Source organism: Myxocyprinus asiaticus, chromosome 13 (assembly GCF_019703515.2).
Source record: "Myxocyprinus asiaticus isolate MX2 ecotype Aquarium Trade chromosome 13, UBuf_Myxa_2, whole genome shotgun sequence".
NCBI classification, from domain to species: Eukaryota; Metazoa; Chordata; class Actinopteri; order Cypriniformes; family Catostomidae; genus Myxocyprinus; species Myxocyprinus asiaticus.
In genome coordinates, this window is record NC_059356.1 from 35,263,714 (window position 1) to 35,279,486 (window position 15,773).

A 15,773-nucleotide genomic window follows, 5' to 3' on the forward strand; every position below is an offset into this window, starting at 1 on the left:
AGGACAGAGAGAGAAAACAAACTTCAGCAAGGTCAATCACACACACACACACATACACACACACATCCTGAAACAGAAGCAAACTGCTACTTACGGGGTGACACAGATGAACTTGGTCTTCAGGTATGGCTGAATTACTGAAAAAAACAACAACCTCTGTGTTATCTAACAAGCATGGCATACAGGTTTATGGCTTAAAGGGATAGTTCCCCCAAAAATCTAAATGCAGTCATCATTTACTCACCGTCATGTTGTCCCATGTATAAATGTGTTGAATGGTACAGGCTCACAACCTCAGTCACCATTCACTTTCATTGTATGGAAAAAGGTACAGTGAAAGTAAATGGCGATTGAGACACCTAACACCTCCTTTTGTATTCCACGGAAAAAAAGAAAGTTGTGTGGGTTTGGAACAACATGAGGGTGAGTAAATTATGACAGAATATTCATTTTGGGGTGAACTATGCCATTAAATGAGTTTTAATCATTAAATCAGCAATTATTAAACATTTGTCTTTCTATAAAGTCATTAAACAGCATTCACAACCCATGTTATTTCCATAATGTGACGTGACTCAGATTTAAAAAAATGTATGACAAGGCTTGATTGGATCATGAAAAGTGTGTATTTTTTCAGGTGGTTGGAAACATAAGAAGGCTTGGTGAGTTATTTTAGAGGCAGATCATGTTATTTTGATGAAAGATTACAAAGGCAAACAACACCAATAAATCATTCACAATAAGACCAGGAGCATTTATTAAAGGGATAGTTCACCCAAAAAATGAAAATCCTCTCATTATTTACTCACCCTCATGATATACCAGGTGTGTATGACTTTTTCTTCACCAGAACACATTTGAAGAAAAATAGAAGAATATCTTAGCTCAGTAGGTCCTTAAAATGTAAGTGAATGGAGATTTCTCTTTTGAAGCTCCAAAAATCACAGACAGTCAGCATAAACGTCATCCATATGACACCAGCTGTTAAATTAATGTCTTCTAAAATGACACGATTGCTTTTGGTGCATAAAAGATAAATATTTAAGTACTTTTTTAACTCTAAATCATGATTCTGGTCAGGAGCGGTACATGCGTGTGACGTAATCGCATTGGCATTTGAAACACGCAAGAGCTGATGAACGTGAGTCACAGCCAGAAAAGCAGTGCTGTTTACAAGTGAGGAGGAGGAATGCAGTACAGTAGCTTGGTTGGTTTTGATCTGTATTTATCTGTTTCTTTACTCACAATGATGTGTTTGTGTGCTTATCCTGGATGTCTCAACTGAGTGCAGAATGTGAGATTACGTCTGTATTATGGCAACGCAATTACGTCACACGAGAGACCGCTTGGACTTCACCCTCTCGTGAAGTGTTGGATTATAGTTAAAATGTACTTAAATATTGATATTTTTCACATCAAAAGTTTTGACATTTAACAGCTGCTGTCGTTTAGATGACATTTATGCTGACTGTCTGTGATTTTTGGAGCTTCAAAAGAGAAATCTCCATTCACTTGCATTTTAAGGACCTACTGAGCTAAGATATTTTAATTGAATTTTTTTCAAATGTGTTACGGTGAAGCAAGTAAGTCATACACGCCTTGGATTTCATGAGGGTGAGTAAATAATAAGATCATTTAATTTTGGGGTAAACTATCCCTTTAATAAGGTAAATAAGGTACATTTTTATATCATGTTTAATTTTAAGAAATATCTAACTGAAGTGGTTTCAAAACCAGAAAATGAAAGTCACGCTTTTGCATTCTCTTTCTCCACTTATTCTTAGACAAATTCCCCTGAAGGAGAAAGTTTCTGGTAAACCATACCCCGTCAGTACACTTCATTGCCAATATTCCAATTCAAAAATAGCCATTTCCAAAATAAATGAGAATGAGATGAGACAAATAAGAACTTGAGAGGTCTGCTTTCAAGCAAGACTGAATTATATTCCTACAGCGACACTCACCACATCCAGGGTCAGGGAACTCTGTGTCAGGTTGAGGCTCAGAGCGGCAGTACTTGCCAAACGCCTCCTCTTTAGGGATTTCCGGGTAGAGGTAGACCAACGGAGAGACCAGGATGTTGGTGGCATCCATGATCTTGTAACCCATGATGATCTCAGCGAAGGACATGCTGTTGAGCTGCTGCTTAGTGTACGGCTCCACGGACTGGATCTGAGTCTTACCTGCACAAACACAGACAAAAAAATTAAAGGCATAGCTCACCTAAAAATGCAAATTCTGTCTTTATTTCCTCATCCTCATGTTGTTCCAAACCTGCATTTGGAATTTACAGTATTTCTTAACCACCCTCATTTCAACCTTATCAGGCACTTATTGCAATAAAACAGCAGTATTTAAATTTTTTTTTTTTTAAAGTAATTGTATATTTTCAGCACAAACAACAGGGTTCCTACACATTCTGACTAGTAAATACTTTACCATGACTTTTCAATGAACTTCCAAAACTCAACTATTTTTACAGCATTTCCAAATGTTTCTACCCATTTATGAAAAATACAATTCAGCACTATTTGAATAACATTCAAAACATACACCTAATACAATACCATAAAATCAATGGCACACAGCATCTGCTTTGTCATAATTTTTTTTTTATCACACATTATACATTTGCACATATACAGTGAAATTATTATTATTATTTTTTTTTCACATCTCCCAGCTAAGCTGGGGTCAGAGTGCAGGGTCAGCCATGTTATGGCACCCCTGGAGCAGATAGGGTCAAGGGCCTTGCTCAAAGGCCCAACAGTGGCATCTTGGCAGTGCTGGGGCTTGAACCCCCAACCTTTTGATCAGTAACCCAGAGCCTTAACCACTGAGCCACCACTGCCCATAATTCACAAAGTTTGTGTGTTTTTTGTTTTTTTCTCTGGCTTGAGAATGCATTGTTTTTACCTTGTCTTGTCCTCTCCCCTCATCTTTTGGTGCCTCGCTGTCAATTTTGGAAGCCCTGTACTTTGTGCTCACTATTTAGAACACTACCTTTTTAATGCCCTTTAAATTATTACGTAGAATTTAAATGAATAAAACTTGCGTGTTTGTTCACCAGGGTAAGAAACTAACTTTTTGACCACCAGCCACATGATGAATGCCCAATTTTACCAGCCACTTTTTTCCTATTAAAAAAAAATAGTGGGGTAAAACATATACTGGTATACTGTATCTACCTAGTGTAGGCTATGTATGTACAGTAAAATGCTAATCACTGGATTTAAAGCTAATTAAACTCAGAGCACCTCCTGAGATGGCCTGAGATCATTTTCAGCGCTCACATACAAGACAAAATTCTTGCAAACTGTTTTAGGTCCACTGACACAGAGCAGAGAGAAGTTCTTCATATGTGCATTCTGTGAGAAGCTCTCAACAAACAGCTAATCATACAAGCGCATCGATGGCATTTCTTTCGTTTGTTCCTCAAAATACTGGCCTAATAATATGTGTTTCTTTAAGCCTTCATCTATGTGTCTAATAAGGTTACCACCCATCTTGTATAATACGGAATTGTCCGGTATTAAAGGGAACAGAATTGCGTTCAATGTTAAATCATCACCGGACGCAGTTTGTCCTGTATTCTAGCACCTCACACCCAAAGAGCTGAGAACTTTTCAGTATGTACTAAAGGCTTATGCTATAAATATTTGTATTTGCATTTGCATCAGTTTCACATTAAATTGCTAGTGTTAATAATTACAGATTAGAATGGAAAACAAATCCAGAGAAATGGACCTGAAACAGACACATTTTGCGTGAGGTGTGTGAGAGCCCTTACATCGGCTGTTGCTACTGTATGCCTTGTTGCTCCGCGATTGTGCCAAACTTGAAGAATTCTTAGCACGTGTTTGCATTGCTGAAAATAGTTTGATAGAAAGTTCCATGACTTTTCCATTACATTAAGTGTTAACTTCTTTCCCCATGACATTTCCAGGTCTGGAAAACATCATTTCTAAATTCCATGACTTTTCCAGGATTTCCATGACCGTACGAACCCTGAAACAAGGTGGTGGTCTGCTGCACTATCCGGGAGCTGTGCTGTGCATATACATTTTATAGTGCTTTAACCAGATATGCATACTACAAGTGCTAAAACAACGCAGACAGTGAGTGTAAATAAACAACACTATCATGGGTGCAATACTTAGTGAATTCCCCCCCCACACACTGATCTCAAGCACTAACAGTTCTCACCACTGATGTCTTTCTCCACCCAGGTGAAGGTTATTCCTCCCTCTTTACTGCTTTCACTGAAGCGCAGAAGGAATGTTCCAGGAGGCTTTGGGCTCAGGATCGCTCTCTCTCTCTCTTTACTGATAAAGCCCATAATATACCTGACACACACACATTTGCACACCAAGAGCTTAATGTAACAAAACAAACAGTGATTAATGTAATGAGTATGAATACTGCATTTGAAAGCTGTTTAAAGTATTTAAGTGTGAGTTCTTACCCTTCATTCCATAGAGCCAAAATGTATTTCTTCACAAGGTCAATTATATTATCTAGCCACACCCAGAACGAGAAACCTTTTCCCATCATGTTCTCCTGGAACCAGCAAACACACACAGACGCACAACATGTTTAGGATATTTTGAAAGTAAGTGGATAGGCTGGTCTGATTTATTCTAAAATTAAAACAGGGAACAAAAAGTTGATATAGAAACATACTTTGCAGAACTTGGCCCATGTGATCTGACAACCGGAGTAGTTTACACACGGACCTACACAAAAAGTGTTAATATTATATGTCATACTAGGATGCCAAATGTAATGTAATTTACAGTCTTGTTTGGTGGAATGCAATAATCATCAAAGCTTGACATGTATGAAATATGCCCTTCCAATGAAACACAACATTAACAAGAAGGCCAGTGGTGAACTGCTGCAGTATATATAAATACCAAGCAGTTTCTCTGCAAGTGTGGTGAGCTGTTCAATTGTCAGTCCCCTCTTAGTTGTGGAAGAAAACTGCCAGCTCAGCACCTCGGCCACCTGATCCCATGTTCCTACTGGAGGTTTGGTGAAGAAATTCACATTCTGTGCAGACAGAGAGGAAAAGAAAATACTTCTTCGTTATATGTTTTAACTGTAGAGCTAACAATTAGAAAGGCTTGCTGTGGTTTCATTTCAAACCTTGGGATGGTTGGTCAGCATGTTGTACCACAGGATGGACGCCCATGCGTTTGGCATTTGACAGATATTAGAGATGACCACCACTGGGAGAGAGTGCGTCTAGACAGAGATGAAGACATTTATTCACACACGGCAGAATAATCCTGTTATTTTTGTACAGCATGCTCAGAAATCTAACAGAGACCCAAGGTTAAATAATTATTTCCAAAACCCCCATGAGCAAACAGAGCTCATTGTAACCAGGATTCTTAATTAGCTGGTTTATTAACCTGCTGTGTGTGTTGGTATTTAACATGACCCTGTTGTTTCCATCCACAGAAAAGTAATGATTTTTTTTCATGTGCTCTTATCAGCTCATAATAGGCACACAGGCAGCACTGTGTGCAGTTAGGAGTTTAATAAGGTGGATCGCCTGAGGACCCATTGACTGGTTACATATTTAAATCCTCCCACTGCTAGCGCCATGGTGACAGCGCATTAGAACGGCCTTATTGGCCTTCTCCACATTGAATCAATCTTTGTGAGCAGTGTGATGTACTTAATCACTACTCAGGGTTTAATAATATTATCTTTAAATTGATATGAAGTCCAAAAGGACTGATTCTTTTGTGAACAAAAGGAATTGCAAGTCAATTGGTTACCATGTTCAAAGGTTTGGATGAACAGATAGTACTGCTGTAATCCTAAGCATTCCAACTTGTGTCGGGCAGGTCGGGATGCTCAAACAAACAGGGCAATGTTTTGAAAGCACAACAGAGCCACAGTGATTACACTTTTCGGACGACTACAAATGGCTTACTTATTGTTGACTCTGCTTATTAAACTGGGATAGGAGTATTTTCAGTACGATATTTTAACAGTGAAACATATCACACTTCAGCTTAACATTTAGTGCAGTTGACAGGAGTGTGTTTATGTATGTGTAGTTTTTTTTTTTTTTTTTTTTACCTCAAGGTCGATCTTTAAGCCTTGGTGGTAAACCTCTGTTTCAAATGTGATTAAGTGCAGTTCTTCAGTCACAATCAGAGATGCCTGTATTTAAGGCAAAGGTCAAACTCTATAAAACCTTTAAATTGACTTAAATCGGAGCCTTGAATAATAATTCAAAACTCTGGTATAATGCTGCTGTTATATATAAAGGCTTACATCACTGTTGGTTCGGCCTCCATTGCCACATCTCTGCTCTCGTAGAGTCTGGGGGAAAAAAAAAAAGAGACACATGTCAGGACTACACACCTGATCCAGATCTGATTTTGTGTGGCAGATAAAATTAACTGTGTCAAGACAATGTATTTTTAATTAAAGTACTTTTGTAAATCCACAGAGCAAAGGCTTCTCGACTACAAAATGAATTGGTGCACTGGATGAGCTTACCAGATGTTTGAACTCTGCTGACAGGCTGCCATTGTTGGATTCCTCCATGTTCATCACCTTAGTGTTGGTACCAAGAATGTTGAACTTACGAGAACTGGAGGGAAAACATGCAGAGGACTCTATAAAGTAACCATTTTTACAGGTTGAAGCAAGAGAGAATTCATTTCACCACACTAGTGGTGAAATCGACAATGTTATTTTACATCAAACCCAACAATATACAAATGAGTAGTGGTCTACTTGTATGGGTTTTTCAAAGGTGGATGCTGAAATTATTGTCCAGTGCAGATGATCGCAAAACAACAAAAAAATGGCTGATTAATCTGCCTGACCGATATATTTGTCTGTTATTACAAATAATCATGTGACAAAAATCTAATTCCCAGAGAATGGAGTGTTTTAAACTTTAAAACTCACCCTCGAATGGCTGCCACGTCCCCTGACTCCCTGAAGGACAGAAGGGAAGAGATAATATCAACAAAATTAAACTCAGTCACTTCATGTTGGCATCACCAGACAGGAAATAGGACTTACTTGTCAATGCACACTTTGATCTTTAGCTGGTAATTCAACTCTGGAAATTTCACTAGTAACCTAAAAGTAAGAGAGGGAATTTTTTTCAAGATTTCAATATATAGGTTTAGGTGTCCTTTCTTTACTCGAAGCGCTATGTACTTTCATTTATGACTCATCTGTACAAACCTGACTTTGGTAGTGAACTGAACTCCTGTTTTGATGACAAGAGGTCGGTCAGGGTGCATGGGCATACAAGGCTGCCTCTCAACGACAAATGCACTGCAATGAAACAAGCACACCACAGGAAGAATTATGGTTGACCAGATCCGGTTCCATTAATAGCCATCAGATCAAAGAGCTTTCTTTAGAGGGGCTTACGCACAAATGAGTGTTACAAAATAAGGACAGACCAATAATCAGTTTGACCGATACTGTTAACGGAGTGACTATTTGCACCCCAGTGTAAATAGCATCTGCCACACAGTGCAGCTATTTGCACCCCAAAAGTCTGGTGGAACCACAGAAATATACAACAAACTAAACAACAGGTGTCACTGCAGTGGCGTGGGGTGTAAAGACGGTGTATGAATGTATCCTAACGACTGCGGAATGTTGTCCTAACAACCGTGGTTTGAATCCGCATTTTGTCACACTCTTTTCCCATCCGATTTCCTGTTTCCACTCTTATCATTTCCTTTAATACTACTTAAAATAATAGATAAAAATGAATATAAATGTTGAATTCTTCGCAGTGATTTGGTCATGGTGAATGTCGAGGAGTGCAGAGAAGGGTTTGAAATGGAGGCGGGGTCTGTTGATCACTCTCATACCCATAGCTTGTCATCGCTTGTGTGTAGATTGCATCACTGTATTACTAATATTGTAGTAACCATGTTTTTTGGCAGAAACCATAGTTTTAATGCAATTAACCATGGTGTTGTTAGGACAGAAATATGATTGTAGAATAGTAACCATGGTTAATTCTGTGGTTACTGTAAACTGACAAAAAATACCATGGTGAAACCATGGTTACTGTTGTAAAACCAAGGTTATTTTTTCTAAGGTAAGGTTAGGTTTAGGGGTAGGGGTTAATGTAGTGTGTCTGTGGGACTCTAAATAAACACATTTAGATGTGCATACTGTATGTTAATATTTAAATATGGGTGCAAATAATATCTGACACTATTTGAACCAGGGTGCAATTAGTATCTACCATTATTTGCACCAGGGTTGGGGTGTAAATAATATTTATTGCCCTGGGGTGTAAATAGCATATACGATTACATTTTTTTACATTCCTTAACTTTATCTGTAATTAGGGTTTACCGATAAAGTTAGACATACTGTAGTCCAAAACAAAGATTAGATCTAATGGTGAAGGACAAATTTGAGAAAGTCTTAGATTCCCGAGTTATAGGCCTCTAAATAAAGTAAGGATCCTTGGACAAGTGTATATTGCCAATAAAGTTTGCGCAATAAGAGTTTGCGCAATGTTAGTTCCCTTCAGGAGTTAGTGATGAATGATTTAGTTATGAAATCTTAAAGTAGCTCCCAAACAATAAAAAATTAGTTGTGTGTATCGATTATCAAACTTTTAAACATAATAATTGGTCTAAAAAGCAATAATTGGTATTGGTCTTTAAAAACAAACAAACAAACACTGTCAGTCAATCTCTAGTTATAAATGTGATTCATACCTCTTCATAAGGTTGCGGAACAGGTCTACAATCTTCTCCTCCAGAGCGGGGCGGTGCTGAATTATCGGATCTCCTTTATATGACACCTTCTGTTGAAGCTCCTCCAACTTCTTGATCTGCTGTCTGATTTGCAACTGTGACTCAGCCAAAGAGGTGATCCTGAGAACGAGAGAGTGATTTAAAAAAAAAAAGACTTAACCAAAGAGGGTTTTGAAATGTTCAGTTTATCAATGGACTGCTCCTGTGTACCATGTCTCCAAGCGGTCGAGGCAGATGTTTGGTGGTCCTCCAATGCAGGCGATCTGCTGTCTCCTCTTCCAGTCAGCCAGCTCCTCATCTGTCAGATTCTTCTGCACAAAGTCCATGGCAGACAGCAGCCCTGCCATCTCAGTCACAATTTGCTGTGGATCAGACAGTAAAATTTTGATTACCGCCTTTGTTCATCTGTGAAACGCTCATAGCACCTCGCCACAGATTTATTACAAATGTATTTAGATTTGAGACCCTAGAACACTTTTACTTATATAAATGTACCTAAAATCATATCACACCAAGCCCTGAAAAGCTTTAAAATTATATGATCGTTGAGTGATGTGCGTTAAGGGATCCCATAAAATATCCCATAAAATGGCTTGAAAAGCAAACTGTTCTCTCCTGTGTTGACGTATTTCTTATTAAAGAAAGACGGGACAGGACATATCGAAGGACCTTTTTTGAAATAGCCAATAGTTTTCCCATCTGCTAAAAGATCATTTTGTCAACTTTGAGAAGTACTCTAACAAATAGATGACCTCAAAGCTAAAAGACATGGTCTTAAAGCAACAAATTCCAAATTTGATTGCATGGGGTCTTTAAAGAGTTACTGGGCTGTAGTTTTCACAAACCTAGAATTCAATGCTGTACAAAAGAAATCAGTCATAATTTGGTTTGGACTTCTGAAGTGACTTCTGATCTTGATGGTCTGGTCTGGTTAGGGTTTTACTGTATCTCACCCTCCTCAGCTGATCCAGAGCACTGAGCATCTGCTCCAGTTGAGACATCTTCTGCCTGGTGGCTGCTGCCTGGCTGTTTCCATTCAGGTCCTGGGACAACTCTGAAAGGTGACATACAGAATTATGCCACATGGGATTTTATGAGTCCTGAAAGTGATTTGTAGAAATTTTCAAAACAAATGTTTTTCAAAAATTTGCTTCAACATTTGCTTGCCATACCTCCAGCACTCTTGAGAGTTTTGTAATTAAAATCAAAGTCATCCTGGAGGTTCTCCAACATCTTCATCTTCTGTTCCATGTCCTGCACAGAAAAAAAGTAAGATGAGTAAGCAGGGGAATATAGGTTGAGACCTAATTTCCTAAAGTCATACTATGGGGCAGTGTTGGGGGTAACACAATAAAAGTAACACGTGTTACGTAATCGGATAACATTTTCAAGTAACGAGTAAAGTAACGCTATATTTTATATTTTAGACCATACTATCAAAGTTCTTTTTTTAAATAAGTAGCGTGTTGCATTTGTACACCTCTCCTTTCCCCGTATTGCGATAAACCAGGAGTAAAAGTGTGCAAACTTCAAGGAGGGGCATGATGGGAATTGTAGTTCTAGAGAGTGGGAGGTTTACTAGAGATGAAGTTGTAGTAAGTATGTGCATGACGGGCACTGTAGTGTGCGCATGATGGGTACTGTTGTTCTAAAGGGTATGAGCCATGCTTATCAGCAATGGGCAGAGCACAACAAGTCTTTTTTAGCCCACCATGAGATTTATGTTTTAAAAATGGAAAAATGAAGGAATATAAATCTGAACGCTTCAGTGGAATCCAGTTGTACTCATCATTTGCAGCGGTGGATTTTGTTGTGCACTGGAGCTTAAATGAGCAGCCGTCATAGACTTTGCCATTGTCATGACAATCATAGCAAGAGTTAAGAAATGTGTTCTCATAAGGCAACAATTTGTCCAAAATGTAACATTCAGATAAGTGATACTTTGATTCTCGCGACTGATTCATGTAGAATGCATTGAAAAGAACGTAAACAGACATTTTCGTGGTATAAGCCAGAGAAGTCTTCCCGTGGCTATGGCATGATTATACAGTTAAATACAAAGTGGAATGATCACTGAGAGTTTGTGCATCCAAATTGCTTTGTTTTAAAGCTGCCTGTAACTACTTCTCTAGGATCAGTTTGCATCTGAACTGCTCTGTGTTAAAGCATTTAACGTTCAACATTCGGTTGAGTGAAACGCGATTGATTCATATGTAAATACACGCTGCGTAAAAAAAATAAAAAAAATAAAATAAATCAGTAAACACGTTTAGGCAGAGGGTTTATAAGACTAGACTTCCACTGACATGATATACAGGGTGAAATACTCACTCAATTCACTGACTTATGCAGCCGAGCTGCTCGTGTTAGAGCGCCCCGTTAACTGGGAGAATGGGATGAGAAAAGCTGACTCTGGATCAGCAGCTGCGAGCAACGTACTACATGGTTTGTGTACACAGACAAAATGTCTTAATTTCTTAAAATATTCTACATTTTTGTTCTATAATAAATAATTTGATTCATGAAGCAAAGTTTTGAAGACATTTTGGTAGCATTAAAAATGATTCCATTAAAGTTGTATCAACATGCGCGTTTGCAGTTGTATGCGATCAACCAGTGGCATCTGGATCCGTGGATCAGCTCAAAACAAGTGTGAACTGAGATGACTTAAGTGAAAAATATTCATTTATTCATCAGACTTATTCCTTGAACATGTTAGGTTGGCATTCCCCACTGAATTTTATCCTGACTTCTAAAAAACATCTCAAGTTGACTCTGGCATTGTCGATGGGCACAGCACATGATGACACATATGATGCAAGTTCAAGTGTTGGACTTTGCTGCTTTAGGTAAGGCAGTGGATATTCTTCATTATTCATGTTGGCTGCCATGCCAATGGAAAAACAAATCATGCATATTCATGTTATTGAGTCTTTATTATAAACATGACGTGAAGACCTATTCATTGTAGACTTTCTAAATATCTGTTCGTTTAGTATGTTGTTTTGACATGAGTATTGTACAGTAGCTAGCATGACCTGTAATGTCTCTACATATCTCTTGTATTTGTATTGAACGCACAGCAGAATAGACAGTGGCGGTGAGAAAAAAGTAATGCAAAAGTAATATAACGCTTTACTTTCCATAAAAAGTAACGTTTTAATTAATTAATTTATTTATTTGTTGATTTTTCCCCTTTTTCTCCCAATTTGGAATGCCCAATTCCCAATGTGCTTTTAAGTCCTCATGGTCGCGTAGTGATTCGCCTCAGTCCGGGTGGCGGAGGACAAATCCAAGTTGCCACGGACACATAGCGCATGTGGAGGCTTCACGCCATCCACCGCGGCAACCACGCGCCCCACCGAGAACGAACTACATTAAAGCGACCACGAGGAGTTTACCCCATGTGACTCTAGCCTCCCTAACAACCGAGCCAATTTGGTTGCTTAAGAGACCTGGCTGTTAATTTAGTTACTTTAAGGAGTAACACAATATTCTAATGAGTTACTTTTAAAAGTAACATTACCCAACACTGCTATGGGGTAAAGGGTACAATATGAGCTCCACAAATTGTGCTCAGTATATTAATTTTGTCCAATATAATAATTGTGTAATTCACTCAAGTTGACACAAATTGTCTTTTAACAAGTGTACTATACTTTAATTGGATAAAATGACTAAACTGACTACTAACTAACTATGGGAACTCACTGGTCAAATACGGCATGTAATAAAGATTTGCTTATTTGAAACAGCAACATTTAGAGAGATGAAGGCATTTACATGTACTTCTGACCTGCTTTTTGTCAAAAATAAATGTTTTTTAGATATAGTGAAAGTATCTCTACCAACCTGAACTCTCTTCCTGATGTCCTGCAGGTTGTGTTCCAGTATCTGCTGTTTCTCAGTCACCACGGTACCAGTGGGGTGAGCAACCTGGCCGTCCTACACATGTGAAAGGAACATGAGAATCACCAGCTGCCTTCATCATGGAGCAGAAATCTGAAGATGCCCAAACAGAGCTAAAACCTTTTCCAATGAAGTTCATAATTGTACTATTGCATGTTTTGACAGGAAAGGACCTGAAACAACTGATTTGGTAGGTAAAACAATGTACATACTTGACAGAATGTGTGAGATAATATTCTTTAATTGCGAGTTCACATGTGAGTTCATTGTGTATACTCATATACACAATGTGTGTCTGCATCTATAGTACATAATGTGATATAGTACACACGCATTAATATGCTTATATATGTGTGTGTACCTGCTGTGCAGTGGTGGCTGTCTGCAGCAGACGCTGCTCTTCCCACAGGCAGCGGGCTACGATGCGAGCGATCTCCATGGGCTTCTCCAGATACTTGCTCTGCAGGTGCTGTTTGATGCGCCGCAGGTTGTGTTGGTACAGGACGTTGTTCTCCTGCAGGAAGCGACTGTACTGCTGATCGATCTCCCCCAGCAGGTTATGGAACACCAGTGTGGCGTGAGACTCCTTATTGGCTGCGTATGCCCTGTGACAGACACAAGCAAACAGCCTCATATGATGTGCATTCCACACATGTACTTGATAATTTGCTATAAAATTGCTGAAATAAAATGAACATGCAAAATACTCAAAATTAACAATAAAAACCAATGATTTTATTATCCATTGGCTGTCTGTAGATTAGAACCGACACAAGGGAGTGAAGTGTTTCATTTTTATTTAGATTTTGTTTTTTAACAGGCAAAATAACAGATTCAGTATTCATCTAATTCAGATTTAATATGAAAATAATTATCGTAAAAGCAGTCCACTCAAAACCCAAAGCAAACCTATAATTAGAGCTTTGTCTTTGCCTAAAAAAAAAGCTAAGAAGCAGTCAATCTGAGAAAATGGTGAGTATTATGAAAGTCCTGGCTCTCATGTGCAGTTGTGTGCAGATGTAGTCATCAGTCAGGTGAAGTCACTAGGTCTTCTGTTACTCAGCACAAATTCCCCACTGCTGGTCTCACCACAGCATAGTAAAGAAATACACATCACCCCTATCCTTTACAAATTACAAAAGGAATTCATCATCTAAACTCGTGCAGAGATGACTTGATATTATTATAGCTTGTTTAAACAATTTCTTTGACAACTGCAAATTTGATGAGATCAAATAATCAGTGAGGAGGACACGCATGTGTCGGGCTTTACTGGTTGTTTAGATCAGTGTTACTATCAGAAATAATGAATAATTATTTATTTAGTTATTAATTAATATTTAAATTAATTGTTTAATTATCAAAGATAATTATTAAAATCAATAGAACATTGAAATAGAAAATTAGATGATTTCCTATTAAATCAATAGGGACATTAGAATGTTTGGGCATAGCAATATGGCGGTGCAGTGGCTTCACTGATATGACGTCATGAGCAATCCAGTTCTATATATACAGGTGCATCTCAATAAATTAGAATGTCGTGGAAAAGTTCATTTATTTCAGTAATTCAACTCAAATTGTGAAACTCGTGTATTAAATAAATTCAGTGCACACAGACTGAAGTAGTTTAAGTCTTTGCTTCTTTTAATTGTGATGATTTTGGCTCACATTTAACAAAAACCCACCAATTCACTACCTCAACAAATTAGAATACATCATAACACCAATAAAAAAAACATTTTTAGTGAATTGTTGGCCTTCTGGAAAGTATGTTCATTTACTGTATATGTACTCAATACTTGGTAGGGGCTCCTTTTGCTTTAATTACTGCCTCAATTCGGCGTGGCATGGAGGTGATCAGTTTGTGGCACTGCCGAGGTGGTATGGAAGCCCAGGTTTCTTTGACAGTGGCCTTCAGCTCATCTGCATTTTTTGGTCTCTTGTTTCTCATTTTCCTCTTGACAATACCCCATAGATTCTCTATAGGGTTCAGGTCTGGTGAGTTTGCTGGCCAGTCAAGCACACCAACACCATGGTCATTTAACCAACTTTTGGTGCTTTTGGCAGTGTGGGCAGGTGCCAAATCCTGCTGGAAAATGAAATCAGCATCTTTAAAAAGCTGGTCAGCAGAAGGAAGCATGAAGTGCTCCAAAGTTTCTTGGTAAACGGGTGCAGTGACTTTGGTTTTCAAAAAACACAATGGACCAACACCAGCAGATGACATTGCACCTCAAATCATCACAGACTGTGGAAACTTAACACTGGACTTCAAGCAACTTGGGCTATGAGCTTCTCCACCCTTCCTCCAGACTCTAGGACCTTGGTTTCCAAATGAAATACAAAACTTGCTCTCATCTGAAAAGAGGACTTTGGACCACTGGGCAACAGTCCAGTTCTTCTTCTCCTTAGCCCAGGTAAGACGCCTCTGACGTTGTCTGTGGTTCAGGAGTGGCTTAACAAGAGGAATACGACAACTGTAGCCAAATTCCTTGACACGTCTGTGTGTGGTGGCTCTTGATGCCTTGACCCCAGCCTAAGTCCATTCCTTGTGAAGTTCACCCAAATTCTTGAATCGATTTTGCTTGACAATCCTCATAAGGCTGCGGTTCTCTCGGTTGGTTGTGCATCTTTTTCTTCCACACTTTTTCCTTCCACTCAACTTTCTGTTAACATGCTTGGATACAGCACTCTGTGAACAGCCAGCTTCTTTGGCAATGAATGTTTGTGGCTTACCCTCCTTGTGAAGGGTGTCAATGATTGTCTTCTGGACAACTGTCAGATCAGCAGTCTTCCCCATGATTGTGTAGCCTAGTGAACCAAACTGAGAGACCATTTTGAAGGCTCAGGAAACCTTTGCAGGTGTTTTGAGTTGATTAGCTGATTGGCATGTCACCATATTCTAATTTTTTGAGATAGTGAATTGGTGGGTTTTTGTTAAATGTGAGCCAAAATCATCAAAATTAAAAGAACCAAAGACTTAAACTACTTCAGTCTGTGTGCATTGAATTTATTTAATACACGAGTTTCACAATTTGAGTTGAATTACTGAAATAAATGAACTTTTCCACGACATTCTAATTTATTGAG

The 15,773-nt window shown here is 38.6% G+C and overlaps 1 protein-coding gene across 8 annotated transcripts in view; it reads right to left on the reverse strand.

Moving 5' to 3' along the window:
* Window positions 1-15,773, reverse strand: part of stat3 (signal transducer and activator of transcription 3 (acute-phase response factor)) — a 54,060-nt gene that overhangs the window by 11,501 nt on the left and 26,786 nt on the right. For all 8 annotated transcript variants that reach the window (XR_007898998.1, XM_051714644.1, XM_051714646.1 and 5 more), the window contains 19 exons: window positions 13,045-13,288; window positions 12,627-12,719; window positions 9,947-10,028; window positions 9,728-9,828; window positions 8,985-9,136; window positions 8,736-8,894; window positions 7,225-7,317; window positions 7,057-7,116; window positions 6,940-6,969; window positions 6,523-6,616; window positions 6,295-6,342; window positions 6,097-6,180; window positions 5,149-5,247; window positions 4,917-5,052; window positions 4,684-4,736; window positions 4,466-4,560; window positions 4,207-4,346; window positions 1,965-2,183; window positions 95-137 (listed from right to left, as the gene is read on the reverse strand). Coding sequence is in view for 7 of the 8 variants with exons in the window: in XM_051714644.1 (XP_051570604.1) it covers window positions 95-137; window positions 1,965-2,183; window positions 4,207-4,346; window positions 4,466-4,560; window positions 4,684-4,736; window positions 4,917-5,052; window positions 5,149-5,247; window positions 6,097-6,180; window positions 6,295-6,342; window positions 6,523-6,616; window positions 6,940-6,969; window positions 7,057-7,116; window positions 7,225-7,317; window positions 8,736-8,894; window positions 8,985-9,136; window positions 9,728-9,828; window positions 9,947-10,028; window positions 12,627-12,719; window positions 13,045-13,288 (2,025 nt within the window). In the remaining variant the exon portion in view is untranslated. The remainder of the gene's footprint in view (window positions 1-94; window positions 138-1,964; window positions 2,184-4,206; window positions 4,347-4,465; window positions 4,561-4,683; window positions 4,737-4,916; window positions 5,053-5,148; window positions 5,248-6,096; window positions 6,181-6,294; window positions 6,343-6,522; window positions 6,617-6,939; window positions 6,970-7,056; window positions 7,117-7,224; window positions 7,318-8,735; window positions 8,895-8,984; window positions 9,137-9,727; window positions 9,829-9,946; window positions 10,029-12,626; window positions 12,720-13,044; window positions 13,289-15,773) is intronic.